The sequence below is a fragment of the Urocampus carinirostris genome, chromosome 20 (genome assembly GCF_059441175.1).
Source record: "Urocampus carinirostris isolate Australia breed hairy pipefish chromosome 20, RoL_Ucar_1.0, whole genome shotgun sequence".
Taxonomy (NCBI): Eukaryota; Metazoa; Chordata; class Actinopteri; order Syngnathiformes; family Syngnathidae; genus Urocampus; species Urocampus carinirostris.
Window position 1 is genome coordinate 9,128,131 of NC_142368.1, and position 16,093 is coordinate 9,144,223.

General features: G+C 39.2%; 1 protein-coding gene across 2 annotated transcripts in view; it reads right to left on the reverse strand.

Moving 5' to 3' along the window:
• Positions 1-16,093, reverse strand: part of coq8aa (coenzyme Q8A, genome duplicate a) — a 35,489-nt gene that overhangs the window by 10,290 nt on the left and 9,106 nt on the right. Inside the window, exons 2-7 of one of the 2 annotated variants that reach the window (XM_088324813.1) lie at positions 12,799-12,902; positions 9,476-9,561; positions 9,029-9,403; positions 8,027-8,093; positions 2,855-2,920; positions 1,911-2,039 (exon numbers count right to left, since the gene is read on the reverse strand). In XM_088324813.1, the coding sequence (XP_088180939.1) occupies positions 1,911-2,039; positions 2,855-2,920; positions 8,027-8,093; positions 9,029-9,403; positions 9,476-9,561; positions 12,799-12,892 (817 nt within the window). In that variant the 5' untranslated portion in view covers positions 12,893-12,902. Of the gene's footprint in view, positions 1-1,910; positions 2,040-2,845; positions 2,921-8,026; positions 8,094-9,028; positions 9,404-9,475; positions 9,562-12,798; positions 12,903-16,093 lie in introns of both variants that reach the window. The other variant, XM_088324812.1, reaches the window with a different exon arrangement.

The window sequence follows — 16,093 nt, forward strand, 5'->3', positions numbered from 1 at the left end:
ACAAGGAATGATTCAGTTCTTAATTTATTCTGTTTTTTTCCCCTTATTTTGACACTATTACTCTTAATGTTTTCATTTAAAGTGTGGTATTTTATCCTGTAAATATTCTTGCACTACCAGGATGGCACTTTCTAATTTTGTAGTACTATCCACATGTCACAATGACAAATACAATTTTTTTAAAAAAGGAAAATCTAAATACATAAAAGAGAGGCCATGAACCCTTTGACCTAATTACACAACTCGACCATAAAAAAGAACAAGACGACACGTGTTGTCTCAAAGAGCAAACATCAACAGGACCGACAAGAAGCTTAGCATCTGACATTGTCAAGTTTAAAATACACTCACGCCCTTTCCGCTTTTTTTTCATGACATTTAGCCGCCGCAAGTTGCCTTCGAGAGTACACGCAGACCTTGACTGTGTTCACGCTGATTTATGACAAGCCGTCACATTTTTAGAGCCCCCGTTCGGCATTGTACCGATACCCGATCTTAGGTCTCGCTCCTTCCCGATAAACTTTGAGCGCAATATTTGCGAGGAAGACTGGAGGGAAGGACGGTCTGAGGTCACGGTGGGCTCTTTTCCAGAAACATAAAAAGAACTATACCCTGGAAAGTGCAACGTGATCCTGCAGATGGCTTGTTTACAGCCCGCACGTCCTACCTCCACCTGTCGTGTAAAGTCACACGACGCAAGAGTGGCAGCGCCAGCATAACTCGACGCTGTGACTCAGGAGATACAAACTTTGGACTACGGCAAAACATTTATTGGGAGGTAGAGAAAAAAAAGGGGTGTGATTGACACGTGAACTAGGGCTGCAAAGATGAGTCGGCATTGTCTCATAGGAATAGTCCACAATGCAATTCGTTCCAGACTATTGACACCAACAGAGGGAGGCATTCCTACATGATTCTGATCCCTGCTGAAAGCGTTTCTGCCTAGAACGTAACGAACAGAAATATCGGTGTCAACACCAAGTGCACATACCAAAACTTCTAAAGTCTGGGAGTGTTTTAGCTATGGAGAATAAAACAGACGACCTGAAAGTAGACCTTACACACCATGGCAGTACCTCGGTGATGCATGAACATATAAAAAGTATGACAGTTGAACAGAACGGAGTCTGACCTTAGTAAAACTCAAGTAAATCCGCGTATAAAGACATGCATTCGACGTTTTATACGCATATGTTTAGCTATAAAAGAGAGCAACACGTTATGCCAGACTGTGCCGGACAAACATATTTGAAATTAAATGCATGCAGTCAGAAGAACAAACCTCTGTTGTTCAAACTGGGATTTCAAACTGTAACAAATACGGTCAACAACGAATTCCATTGTCGATTATAGTCGCCAGACACGTTTTTGAGTGAGGCATCTCCACATGAATACCGAGAGTTGCTCATCTCTTGTCTTGAGTGTTAACATGAATATACAGAAATAGCAGCGTCAACACAAACATAAACCTAAAAGGTTTACTAAAAGTAGACCTAAAATACCGTGGCAGTACCTCGGTAATGACTGAACACATAAAGAGAACAGTATGACACTTAAAAAAGCAGAGTCTGACTCGCCTCGTTTAGATTCAGGTAAACTTTCAAGCCAATGCAGTTTTGATGACACGTTGTATATTTTACACGCGTATACTTTGCTATAAAAGAGAGCTTGAGTGTTATGCCAGACTGTGCCTGACAAACGTATTTGAGATAAAATGCACTCTGTTGTAAAATCAAATGACACCTATTGAAACCGTTTGATTTCAGACTGTTGAGAATAGTTAAGTACCTTGGTTACAGACTTTCAAGTCGACCTCGGTACTCCACAAAACGAACATCATAAAAGCTAATCGTGGCTTAAAACGCCTACCCTTTAACTATTCATTCCTGTTTATGTATTTGCACATTCACCTTGAATGCTGAGCATCTGCCCCAGTTTGAGCGCAGCCCCACGCACTTTGCACAGCGTCCTCACGATGCGTTCGGCGTTGGCCTCAGACAAGAAGGGACTCGAGTCCAGCACGGCCTTTTTGTTGTCCCCTGAACACACACAAACAAGCAGAAAACGAAACAAAACAGTTTCTTAAAGGGATTCTGAAAGACCATATACACCGTGCATTCCTTTTTTGACTTTGCGTCATTTTAGGTATGTGATTATGACCTTTCCTCTCGTCTTTTTTACCGCTTGTCTTGCAATTAATAGAATTTTGTCCAGAATTTTGCTCCCCGTTAGCGAGCGGCCTCCGAAGGCTTCCAGTTTTGTTTGGTCTATGTTAGCCCAGTTTGTGAGCTGGCCAGCATGCCGTGCTCATAGTTTTTTCTACTGGCTGAGTATGTGTTTGTGGCTGCCGTGGCTCACGGTTATCCTGGCTGTTTACTGCATGTTTTCTGTTAGCCAGCCTTTTGTTTTTTTTCACCGAACGGTCCTGGTTCATCATCCATAGACAGACGGTCTTCAAAATGCATTATCTCAAACAATAATAGGAATATTCCAATGACATATATATAGATATAGATATGCCCAAAACGTGAACTATTATCTCACAGAATTTGGGAATCCATTTAACGTGTCAGTAGGTCAGCAGGGTGTTTAACTAAAGTAGCCTGGCTGGATTACCAACAAAGACGGTGTGAGCGCATGTGTGTGTAATAAAGCGGATCACAAGTGGGAGCGTCTGTTTATTGAGGGGAATGTAGGAGTAGCCTGTGCCTGAAGGAATGTCCGCTATGCTTCTTGTTCTGCTACATAAACTCAGATTTGATTGTGCATTCATTCCAAGACTGGTCAATACAGAGGAGGTTTCCGTTGAGAATGTAAAAAAAATGTCAGTGTGTCTGTGTGTTACCTGCCCCACCGTTTTGACGGATAGACTTTTTTGCGACCTCCGCCAAGGCTCCGATGCCGAGGCCGACAGCCAATCCTAGGGAAATACAAATGCTGGGATTAGTGGGGTTTATGTACTCAGAGCATGGTTACGTGCACAGTAGATGAAGAGTGACAAACATTTCAATGAGATAACAAGTACCGTATTTTCCGCACTATAAGGCGCACCGGGTTATAGGGCGCACCCCCAAAAAATAGTTTTTGGTCCTATATTTTCGATACATAAGGCACACCGGATTACAAGGCGCTACAATGGGAACGTCGACAAAACAGTCAGATAGTTCAGTCAAACTTATTCCCCCTTTAACATTCCGAAAGCTTGCAAAGAAGCAAATACGTGTCTCAGACATGTACGGAAAGTGTCTGTATGATGTCACCGATCACTCAAATGCATCGTTCCAAATATCATTCGGAAGGTTAAAGTCTTGGGATTCAAGAAATGCCAAACAAATAGACTCATCACAGAAACTCATCACAGAAACATCAAGATCGTTCTCAAACAAGATACTGGGAAAATATAAAGCCGCATAGCTCACCTAAGTTCTCTTGCAGCCAGCACATTCAATAATGATACGTAACCATGGTCTTCTTACAACCGTGAGTGTAGTAAATCCAAGAGAGTAAAATATTTAGTAAAAAAACGTTTTCTCTATGCCGTAGTGCAACCCAACGTGTGATTCACATTCATCTTTTTCGGCTAATTGCAGGCTTTGTTTCGCCCCTTTAGCCTATGCGAGCCTGTAAATTATAAAAAGGATCCGCCTCCTTTACCTCCGAATAACTTTAGCCAATAGTGACTGATTCAAATGATGATTGACACATTGGTTAGGAAATGAAACGCCAGTATATAAATCCCAGCATACACCGCGGACGACTTCGCCTTCAGGGGAAAATCGGCGGCTGCTTGCCTTAGTTGCAAGACTTTGCGACTTAATATTGATCCATATACAAGGCGCACTGTATTATAATAATAATAATAATAATAATTTCCTTTGTATTGTCATTCTTTGTAACAATGTACACAGAACGAAATGTCGATACACCTGACCCGTTGTAGCGAGTCGATGCAGCCGCAGCCAACAGAGGGCGCCGCCATTATACCAATTAGGTATGTCTCGGCCGAGGCGCGAACCAGCGACCTCCCAGTCTCAAAGCGGGCACACTACCATCTAGGCTACTGAGCTGGTAAGGCGCATGGTAAGCTTTTGAAAAAAATAAAGGCTTTTAGGTGCGCCTTATAGTGCGGAAAGTACGGTACTCAAGAAGGGGAAAAAATACCATATTTCTTCATGCATAACTCACTATTCAATTATTTCACCAAATGTAGGTGCGCGTTGTACGTTTTACGGTAGTATATTACCGTGTTTGTGCATTGATAAATAACACTGACCATGATTGCAAAACAATGGACGCATTTTGTATCGATGTATTATTTATAAGTATTTTAATACAGACCAGAAATAACCAACTTAAAACAAACATTTATAAACCATGAATATTTTCTTCTTAATTGTATTTGTATTATAATTTTTTTAAATTGGAAAATAATCCGTAATATTTTCATAATATTTACATTTTTAAAAATTGTATAATGTTCCAAGATAAAAACAAATATTTCATAATTTCTGATAGAAAGTCTGATTAAAAGTAGTAAAAATTGTTTTAACCATAAAGTAAGTGAAACATGATTTATCTATCTACCTTGGTCATATCCCTCCAGAGGGGTGACCGACAGCAAGACAAACACATACAAAAACAAAGAAAATAAAAAGAGGGGAAAAAGTAGCAAAAACACACACACAAACATCTTTGGGACAATGGCCAACCCAAACAGCCGACAGCAAGACACACACATACAATAACAAAGAAAATAAAAGGGAAATAAATAGCAAAAAAAAAAACACACACACATTTTTGGACGATGGCCAACCCAATTGTCCAAACACCCAAACAAGTTAAGCACCTCGCTACCCAAGTCGGTCATGCTTTCGGTCTCCAGATAAAACGGGATACAAGAAAGCGGCCATGTCACTCGGGTCAGGGTGACACAACACACTCTTCTGTTCAACAGCAGGGCCCGACAGCTTTCACTGGTTTACCCCTGCCGCATCATACGGGTGCCCTGCCCATCCCTTAGAACGCGTCTAAACATCCCACTATCCTTTTGAAACACCTCTACACTCATTCCTATCACCAACAAGAGCTCTAGCTTCCACTAGATTTTGACCTCTTTCCTGCAGTGCACTCATAACACCATCTATCCACGTCAATCGTGGCCTTCCGCTTGGTTTCCTTCCATTTACTTCTGCTCTGTTGAACCTCTTCAACATTCGCTCCTCATCCATCCTCTCCATGTGTCCAAACCAACCGAGTACTCTCTTATCCACAAGCTTGCTCAGTTTTGCTACTACTCCAGTTCTGTCTCTCACAATTTCATTTCTCAATCAATCTTATCTTGTCACTCCTAACATACTCCTCAAACACTTCATCTCAAAAACATTTAATTTCCTTCTCAAATCTGCGTTCAGGCTCCAAGTCTCTGCACCATACAACACAGTCGGCACAATCACACTCTCATACGGTCCCCTCTTAACATCCATACTCATACTCTTGTTGCTCATCACTCTCCTCAGAGCACCCAAAACCTTGCTTCCTTGATTCACTCTGTGCAATACCTTACACTCCATTCCACCAACAGCAGCCACATCACAACCCAATCACTTAAAGCTTTCAACATCTTCCAGCACCTGTCCATGCAACGTTATTTCTAACGCCATGCCCACTCCATCCCGTTAACACTTCATCACCTTACTCTTCCCAACATTCAAACATAACTTAAGTCTATGACACACTCTTCCAAACTCCATTACCAACCTTCTCAATGTTTCCTAAGAATAAGCCAATAGCGCTGTGTCATCCACAACAACGGACTTACCTCCCACACCTTTCCACTGTTATCCATCATCTCTACACCTCTGCCATTCACCGCTCTCACCACGCCATCCATGTACACATTAAACAGCCATGGTAACATCACACGCCCCTGTCTCACACCAGTCTCTTACACATGCTCTGCTGTTCACATAAAAACTCCTCAATGCTTCCAGCAACTTTCCACCCACTCCATACATTACCATCACCTGCCTCAACGGGTGATTGAAAAACTATAGGTGGTGAAATTGTGAATTCCCTCATTGCATCAAAATCCTTAAAAACCTGTAGCTGACCAGTGCAAAATTCAACAAAACCTCTGCACCTTCCTCTAAAAGATGAAATGCGTTGATACAATAGAGCGTTCAAGTCGACGCGATTTCACAACGCAAACTTCGAGGCACATCAATTTTGTCTTTCTTTTTCTGCCTCCTGCTGATTCGTGGCCTTGCAGTTTTGTGATGCGGTGATGCAACTGGCCTGTTGAGTAAGCGAGAGAGTTGGACATGCCCCCAAGTTCCCTTTTAAAATCAAGGTATTGCACCTACTGCAACTATTACACCACTGCAAATAGAAGTGCAAAGGCCTACTAGCAAATACATATTTATTGTCCCTGATACATTAAGAATCAACTACCACTGGAATAATATTTTTTTTTGTACAGGATTTAAACCTTTACATTGGTTTATACATTTGTTCCCTTATAAAAACATAAAATGTAACAAACCATATGTAAGATAGCTTTTTGTTTATCGTAACATTTATTTTTAAAATTACCTTACTATATTTGATTGGCTAGCTTACCGTTTTTACGATGTATTTTACTATGATTATGATTATGCTTAGAATATAGCAGTGAAGCAACTTACGAACAAATTCAACTCACTAACGATCGTCCGGAACGTATTTCATTCGTTATTAGGGGAGCGTCTGTATTATTATTTTTTTTTCATTTCTCTCTCTACTTTTTTATTTAATTTTTTATTTTCTCATTTATTTTCTTTCAAAAGCAATAAGGTGCGTTTTGGTCACACTCTGTATTTCGTCTTCTCACATTGTGCTTTTAGCATTCGTTTTCGGTGGCACGACAGGATACAGTGACATCTAGCATGAAAATGATTCACACTGTTCTTTGAACTTTCATACAATGACATTTTTCATTACGGTATTAAAAATGAACCGCCTTCTTTGCGTTACTCTGACCAATACTTCATAACTAGTGCTGTAAATAAAGTAAAATCTTGTCCCAGATTGTTTTTGCTAGTTTTTTGAAAATAGATGGGTTTTTTTTTGCAATATTCCAAACGTATTTTCTAACAAAACTTTGTTTTTTAATACTTATTTTCTTAACTTTTTTACTATTTAAAAAAAAAAATCGAATATAAAATGTCATATTCTCCTAGAAAAAAAGGGAAATATATCAAAAAATAATCATTATTTTACGAAAGCAATTAGATAATTTTGCTTATATTAAGAATCCCAGTACTGTGTGCATGTCTAATGTACATTTACTGTATTAGAATTACAATTGTCTTTTTTGTCATTAATAAATACTAGTGAAAATTTAGTTTCAAATGAGATGACACTCCAGGATGAACATGTAATGAAGACTTAAGAGAGAAATAATACGATCAAAAGAATGTATGAATAAATTGGAAAACACATTTACAAGTCTAATGACAGCAGCAGGATCATTGCAAAATAAGTCAATGTACATGAAAACCCACATTTACATATTATAGGCAAGCTATAGATTAATTCACAGCTTTCGTGTGCTTGTTTAGGGGGGTGTTGGCCCAGAGGAAGAAACCGTCCCCGAGCTTATTTTCTGAATGACTTTTGACTTTGTTCTTCTCCAGAATGACTCACGTGTCGTATGTCTGCACTCATTGTTCTGTGCTAGCACGCCTGTTGGCCAAAAACAGTCATTTTTATATTTTATCATGCCTCAGATACGGAGTACGTGCCGCCTCGAATTCACCGATCCCGAGTCGAGTTGAGTCATGGGCAGGGGTTTAACGTTCCGAACTGTTTACAAGTACTACATTTATTTACTTTTGACTTCGAAATACATTTTTAGGAAAAGTGGGGTATGAAAAGCAAAGTCCAACACTAGCACAGCAACAAAAGGCATTGATGTTTGTGTGTTAACAGTTTTTGCCTTTTTTTGGGAGTGGGGGTAATGGGAGTGTAAATTGTGAAAAAAAATTACCTCCAAAATTGGCAAGCCGGCTCAGGCGAGTCACGGGCACCTTCCTCTCGCGGGCTCTCTCGCTCAACTAAAAGTGACACAAAATGTTCAAATCCTTATAAAGAAGAATCGCATTATGAAAACAAGAATAAGCTAATTAAAACACACACACTAAAAGAAAGTAACACAAAAAAGTAAACACCGTAATTACTCGCATATAAGCCAAATTTAGAACCATAAAATACAATACAAAATGAACACAAGGGGGCATGCCCTTTCAGGCTCTGTCCTCAAGCTCCTCTATAGCCCAATCTCTCCTTGCTGTTCAGTCAATTTGTGCAACCCCAATTGTGTTTGAGAAGGGCCACATCTCATTTTATTGTGGTTTAATGGTTTTCCTGCCTTTTTTTGCCCATAATAATAACGATCGATTTGAAGAAGAGAATAATTGATATAGAAAAATAGTGTACAAGAGTCTGCTGTCAAGAGGCACAGCAAGAGGTTTCAAATAGTTTGATTTTTGTGTTTATTAACAGTATATTCATCTATATTATCGACACCAGGGGTCTCTAATAGGGTGCCCGCACGCACCAGGGTGCCCCCTAAGACAGTTGAGGTGCATGCGGACCTGTTCTGAAAATAGCTCACTAGTACTGGGTTACCAGTACTGGGTCAATGTGATTTTTTTTAAGTAAAATCACATAAGAGATACATAATCCTTGCACTAATACACATTTAATAGCACCCTGTTCAAGTGTAGCATGCACCTGCCTCCTTAGACGCGACCCGTAGTGGGCGAGGACGCTTCACAGGACAATGCCATACTAACTAATACCAGCTGCTGTTAATCACAAAGGGAAGAAATGCAATGGCCAAGGGAAGCCACCAGAAAAGCAGTGTCTGCATCATTTTAGAGTAGACGTGTTGTAAAACATGGCGACCATTTCAAGCATTTCACCCCAAAAAAATCAAGCACTGAGTAAACTGCGTACTACGATTTTACAGTAAACTGGCGTATCGTACCATCTGCTTATGCGGCTTAGCGTCAGCTTTGCTCTGCCGGGCCTTCTCGAGGTCTTCTGCCGTTAGGCCGCTCACGGACGAAGACGGCTCCTGGTGGTACCCACGACGTGGGCACGCCTGAAGCCACGGCCCGCAACTCATCAATAGCCGTTGATGGCGGACGTCGGTGTGATACCACCTCTTGCCGAATTCTCGCGAGGGATCCTTATACCCGGCGAATGGTGGACTTTTCGTCCCGTTCTCTGGGTTCTGGTCAGAAGCTCCTCCTTCAAGGTCTACCTTTTCCTCCGCCACAAATTCGTCGTACTCGCTAAACTCGGACGAGGAGAAGTTCTCCTGGGGGAACTCCGAGGAAGCTTGTTGCTGACTCAGCTCCTATTTTTGAAACATTTGGACTTAGTAAGAATCAGGGTAATACTCAATTTTGGAAGGTTATGAAGCTCTTACCTGTGCTTTCATCACTACCATAGCGATGCCTTGCTCAGCTGCCGACTGGAAATTTTGGGCAGCAGCACCGACGCCTGGAAGGGCTCCTGTTTAACCAAGACGTCTGTTTTTATTTACAGGGTTCCTACAGCTTTAGGAAAGTTAATTCAAGACTTCTTTAATGCCTTTTAAAATCAAATTTAATCACATTTTGGTCCCGTTAAAAACGTATAGTCCGAAAAACATGGCGCTCTTTATGGATTTAGACATGGAAAACACTAAATAAAAGGGCAGTTTACATTACATCATGGATCCTCATTTTAAAATAAGACAACTACTAATGCTTAAGAAACCTTCTGCTACATTCGTTAAGCATTTTTATCGTGCTGCATGAAATATTACTTTTTGACTAAACAGTTATAGTTCAATCAAAAATAAATCTGTGCACATTTTTTAAGACTTCCAAAAATTGGATTTCAGACATTTTAATGCCAATAAAGGCCTTATTTTTAGAATAACAAATTGAATGCCTTCTAAGACTTTTCAAGGATCCGTGAAACCCTGCCAGAGCCTAAATGTTGGCACTCTCACCGCCTTGACCCGGGTTCTATACTCATTGCATACAGTGTTTCAAAAATTATCATCGACAAAACTATCATCTGAAGTAACAAGATTTTGTATTGTGTGCACCATTTTCCGAGTACAGGACATTAATGTAAAGCTTCTCTCCGCCGCTTCCTCTTCCTAGTTCGTGTGTAAACATTCTATACTGTATCTCCAGCGCGCTAAGAACTTTGACATTTTTATTGTTTAATATTTCGTGCATCCATTCAATATGGTTGGTGTAAAGAGTGAAGGAGATGCGAGCTGTGTCTTCTGAAACGAAAGTGAAATAAGAAAGCTTGATGCGGTTGATAAAACGGTTGTATCACTTTTTTTCGGAAGGAGGACCTCTTGAACCTTATCCTCCAAAAGTAAGTTACACTTAACTTTATTTATCTTTATAGAGCATATTATTTTATGAAATGTTTATTTTTTAGTACAAAACAGGTTACTTATACAAGCCTTAAACATACTTATATAAACCGAGTGTTCATTTTACCTCTAAGAAGTGATGGGTCCCGGGGACTCGCAAGCTCAAAAATCTATGGGTCCCAACAGAGATCTATGGGTCCCCAAAAATTTGTGTTATCGAGGTTGAAATTGTAAATCCGCGACAAATATATAAATAAATATATAAATCTATATTCAGTCAGAAATTCAGTTTTAATCATCACAGTTAATTGGTAATACAAAGCAGTTATCACTTCAGATTTTTCAGTTCACAAAAATATTGTACATTATGCAAAATAAGATTGCTGAAATATTAGTCTATATATTCATGCAGTTTTAATCACTTTTTTTCAGTTCATATATTCTTCGTGGTTTGCTGTCCCGCCTCAGTTGTAATGCCTTCTCAAGGTCCAATTGCAGCAACCGAATTTCCATAGCTAATTTGTGGTTTTCATTGTCGTTGTGCCGATCCAATGTGCTTTTCTCAAAGGTCGTATTGCGAAATGATTTACGCAACCCAGTTTTTTTTTGTCACGCTGGGTGCACGCATTTCAGAACATGTAGCCTCCATTATTATCCTCCTCATAGCGTAACCAGGAATATAATTGAGTTCATTTTGGCAGAAAAGTCCTTTTCTTGCTAGGAGTATTCTTTTGTTTATTATCTTTCGTCAAATTGTTCGCTTCAAAACACGTGTTTTCCTTGCCTTCGCGGTCATCTGAAGAATTTCTCCGCCGTTTTTCCGTGCCGGAATTATTGCCTTTGTTACCACTTTCTGTATTATGTTTCAACTTATTACCGACACTGAAGAAATTACCAATTTTTTGTTGATTTGCACCTAATGCCAACTGTTTTTACGGAGGCATACTTCTCTTTCACTCGACAACCACCAAAACAATGACGTCATCTCGAAGCAACGAGATCTCGTTTGCAGAGATCGGCGCGAGACCAAAACAACAATGGCGGATCTGCCTGACGAAAAGTTTGTTAAAAAAAAGTAATCGGGTAATAATGACAATTTGTCAAAAATGTTGCATCCCGGGGACGCACGTTGATTTGACACATTGCGTCCCCAGCAAAAATGATGCATCTAGGACGCAGGGACGCGAGCAAACGAGAACACTGTAAACCTTAACATACATTCCATGAAAAAGTATAGCACTGAAGCAACTTACGAACAAATTCAACTTACGATCGTCCAGGATCTCGTTCGTAAGTAGGGCAGTGTCTGTATGTGTTAAATACAATAATACAACAGTGCCTTCTAACACGGTGCGCCCTATGGTCATGAAAATACGTTGCTTTTATTTGTTGTTTGGATTGATCTATTCACGTCAACATTTTTACGCCGCATTTTTGTTTCTCAATATTACACTTGATGGCGACAAAATATTATCCGAAGTAAAAAAAAGCGGTGTCCGGGAATCAGTTCCACCCCTTTTCATAATCAGTAGTTCAACATAAGAGCAAGGTTATTTTTAAATTGAAGATATGACAGTACAGAAGTTATCCGTGCAAAAAAAAAAAACGACAAGAAAACAATAAAAAATAAAAATTCTCATTTATAAAGTAAGTACAGTACTTTTTTTATTTAACAAATGCTTGAGCCCGTAAATAGGGCATTTGCTTTCAATTGGAGATCTTAAGTCGGAGTCAGCTCAGGTCGGGGATAAAATGTCAATCATTACGTTCCGGTTCGGGCCAGGCATCTCTTGCTGAAGTTTTTTTTAATTATAATTCATAATATCTTCCATTGCCCTCACAAATGACATGAACATTTCGGGAACAGGCTTTAACACCCACGGGCCCGGGTCGGTGGATTTGAAGACCCGATCTTACCACAATGTATAATAGTGTTTGATAAATAAATAAAGGTTTCTAATTTGTTTATTTTGACTATCCTTTGTCCTTTTTGTTACGCAGCTCCCGCAAATGAATATTGCACCATCAATTGAGGCAACGTGATAATTCAAGCTTTACAAACATCTACACAAAAACGATGCTGGGGCTTCTTTTTTAACATCTTTGACAGCCGGTGAAGCTCGAGATTTGTTTTAATGAGAAAAAGTGTACCTTGGCTCAAAAACGTTTTGGAAACACTAGTCTAGCAGCCAATAACTAAAAGCTAGCATTAGCATTTATAAAACCCTTTGTTTTGGGCGAATTTCAGCTTATGTTTTATCGGAACTAACTGGAGCTGTATTTTTAAGTTTAGAGTCAAGAGTACATACCGACAATCAAAGCTAACACGTTAGCACTCGGTTTCCAGGACGGCCATTTTGTCCACTCACCTGTGCCAGTGCGTAAAGCGTTCCCCTGCGTTTCCACCACGGCTTGGCTCAGCTTAGCCAAACCCCGCATCAGCATCATCACGTCGCCCGCCATGACGGACCGACTGCGAAACGACAACGAAAGCCGAGGTTAGAAGCAAGAAACGGGAAAGCGCACTTGTTTCTGCCTCTCCGGGTGAGCGCTTCACTGCTTAAAATACTCGCTGACCATAAGTTCAGCCAAGCGTTTGACAAGAGCTGGAAGGAATGCTGTCGAAAGTCGGACGCCCGCATTGTTTTCCCGATCGGGGCTCGGCGGCTAAACTTAGCGCATGGTTCCCCCCGTGTTGATGTTCTAAATAGAAATACTTAGCGGTCAGGGTCTCCCGTTAACCTATAATATTTGTTTCTTAATATTCTATTTATCCATTTCCAACACAGAATTGATTTCACTTTGTTTTTAAACAGCTTCTTTTAGTACTTTTTTACCCCCCCACCAATCAGATTCCGGTCTTGGTGTTGCCGTGTCGATCTAATCTGCCCATGGGCCTTCAGAATCGGCAGTGCTGAAAATGTTTGCTTGGTTACAAATGAGATCAGGTGGAATTTATCTGTGAATTGCAATATCCATTTATTCAGAATTTAGTTTATTGTTAAAGAAACTGTGAGTGTGATTTGGCCGCTAGAGGTCGCTGCATTGTGTACAGAGTTCCTACAGCTTGAGGCAAGTGAAAAAGTTTTTAAGACCTTTTTATTGGCTCTTGAAATCCAATTTAAGACCACGTCGACAAAAAAAGAAACACTTATTCTTTAAATAATGAATTCAATGCCTTTTAAGACTTTTCAAGAATCTGTGTGTAGTGCGACCCAAAAATGACATGTCAATATTCAAAAGTGGAAAATGTATTATGTATTATTTTTCTTTTTAGCAACAGTTTTAATTTGCTTACCACTAAATAAGTAAAACAGTGTGAAGGGACAGTGTATTATTTTCTAAATATTGTTGTATTTTGTTATGCAACCAAAAAAAGTGCTAGAAAGCACAAGGAAGAATACAATCTAAGGAGACTCAAAGTGACCAAATGGCACATTTAAAAAAAATTTTTTTGCCAAGCAGTAAGATGGTAGACTATCATGTCAGCTCCCTTTAGGTGAGACACATTTTATGTAAAATAATGGAAATTTCTTAATTTTCAAGTATTTCAAAAATGTGTTTTTATATAACAGTGGATTTTTGCTTTTCATTTCAATCAATCCTATTTCTTTTAGAAAATATATATTTTTTAACCACTAGGAGATGCTAAATAACACACACTGTCCCTTTAACAAATGTATTTTCATTAAATTTTCAGTTTCGCAATTCCCCTCTTTTCTTAACATCTTTTATTTTGAGTAGTTTCTTAATTTGCATATTTTCTATTTCATTTCTTTTTATATTCGGCATTTTTGTTGTTTGGATTTATGTATAAGAACAGATACATTATGATTTGTGTTTCAGGGACAGTGTAAATTATTTGACCACCAGATGTCGCTGTGTAGTGCAACTGAAAGTGTCCAAAAGAAGCACAAGGAAGAATCCAAACTACTGAGACAAAGTGTCCAAAAAGCAGTTTTTCCTCTAATTTTTTTAAATATCCGTTTAAAATCAATCTATTTTTATTTTAAAGAATGAAAGTTTTTTTTTTACCACTAGGGGGTGCTCATTGACACAAACTGTCCCTCTAACTTTGACAAAATCTGACCTGCATATTTTAATGTTATTGTCAACGTGAAGTCACTAAGAATTGGTGTTTTCATTTTCTATTCTATTCACTCTAAATACAAAAATCTCGATAAAAGCTACTTGTACGAGGAATAGATGCGTACCAGGTTATTGATATCATTGTAAAAATAGCTGTTACTGCAAATGTCCAGCAGAGGGCAGTAATGTACCCTTACTAACCACGGAACAATCAACATTGTCAATACAAAATTGAGTATTGCTGGATTTTTTTTCCGCCTGATTTTTGTACTATTAATAGAAAATGCGTACTTCGTAATTTGCGACAAACTGGCGGAGTAAACTATATATGATTCGTAGTATTTGGTAGCATTGTATCGGCATTGATACCAGCCTTTTTAAAGGTATCAGGACTTAAAATTGGGTATCCTTTAGGTCCTATTAAACAACCAGGAAGCTAAATATAAAGGATAGTAAATTGTCCTTCAATAAATGCAATATCAATGAAAAAATAGTCAGGATTTTAAGGTACCGTATTGTCTGCACTATAAGGCGCACCGCGATATACGGTGCACCCTCAAATAATAGTATTCTGTGATGTATTTTCCATATATACTATTCTAAGAGCTAGTTTTATTAAACACAGTTAAATCAAAACAATTGATTTCATAAAAGATGAATTAACTAAGGACAACTCTATGTTTCTCAAAGGCAGAACAGTTACTGTATGCAGTGTCATATAATTGTAGCAATGAATTTCTGATTTTATGTACTGTATTTTCCGATGTATAACTGGATTATAAGGCACACTTTCAAATTTCTGGACAATTTGGGTTTACGGGTGTGGCTTATAGTAGTTTAAAATATCCGTACTTTTTCAGATGTAAGGGGATTGTATGTTTCCATTTTCCTCATGCTGAAGTTTTTGGGTTTTTCCTTGCCTTTATGTAGGTTTTAGATCTGAGGATGGTGTAATCATAGTCTGTAGTTTGCAAGGGTCTGTGCAGCTCTTTAAGACTTCTTGTGGGGGATTACCCCATGTGCGGTCCCTTCTCAAGGTTTCTTCATTTTCCTAATGTTGAGGTTTTTGAGTTTTTCCTTGCCCTCATGTAGGTTTTAGATCAGGGGATAGTGTCATAATAGTCTGTGGGTTGCAATTGTCTGTGGTCTGTGCAGGTCTTTGAAACATCTTGTGGAGGATTACCTCATGTGCGGTCCCTTCTCAAGGCTTCTTCATTTTCCTCATGTTGAGGTTTTTGAGTTTTTCCTTGCCCTCAAGTAGGTTTAAGATGAGGGGATGGTGTCATAATGGTCTGTAGTTTGTAATAGTCTGTGGTGTGTGCAGCTCTTTGAGACTTCTTGTGGGGGATTACCTCAAGCGTGGTCCTTTCTCAAGGTTTCTTCATTTTCTTCATGTTGAGGTTTTAGAGTTTTTCCTTGCCTTCATGTAAGTTTTAGATGAGGGTATGGTGTAATCATTTTCTGTAGTTTGCAATAGTCTGTGCAGCTCTTTAAGACTTCTTATGGGGGATTACCTCATGTGCGGTCCCTTCTTAAGGTTTCTTCATTTTCCTCATGTTGAGGTTTTTGAGTTTT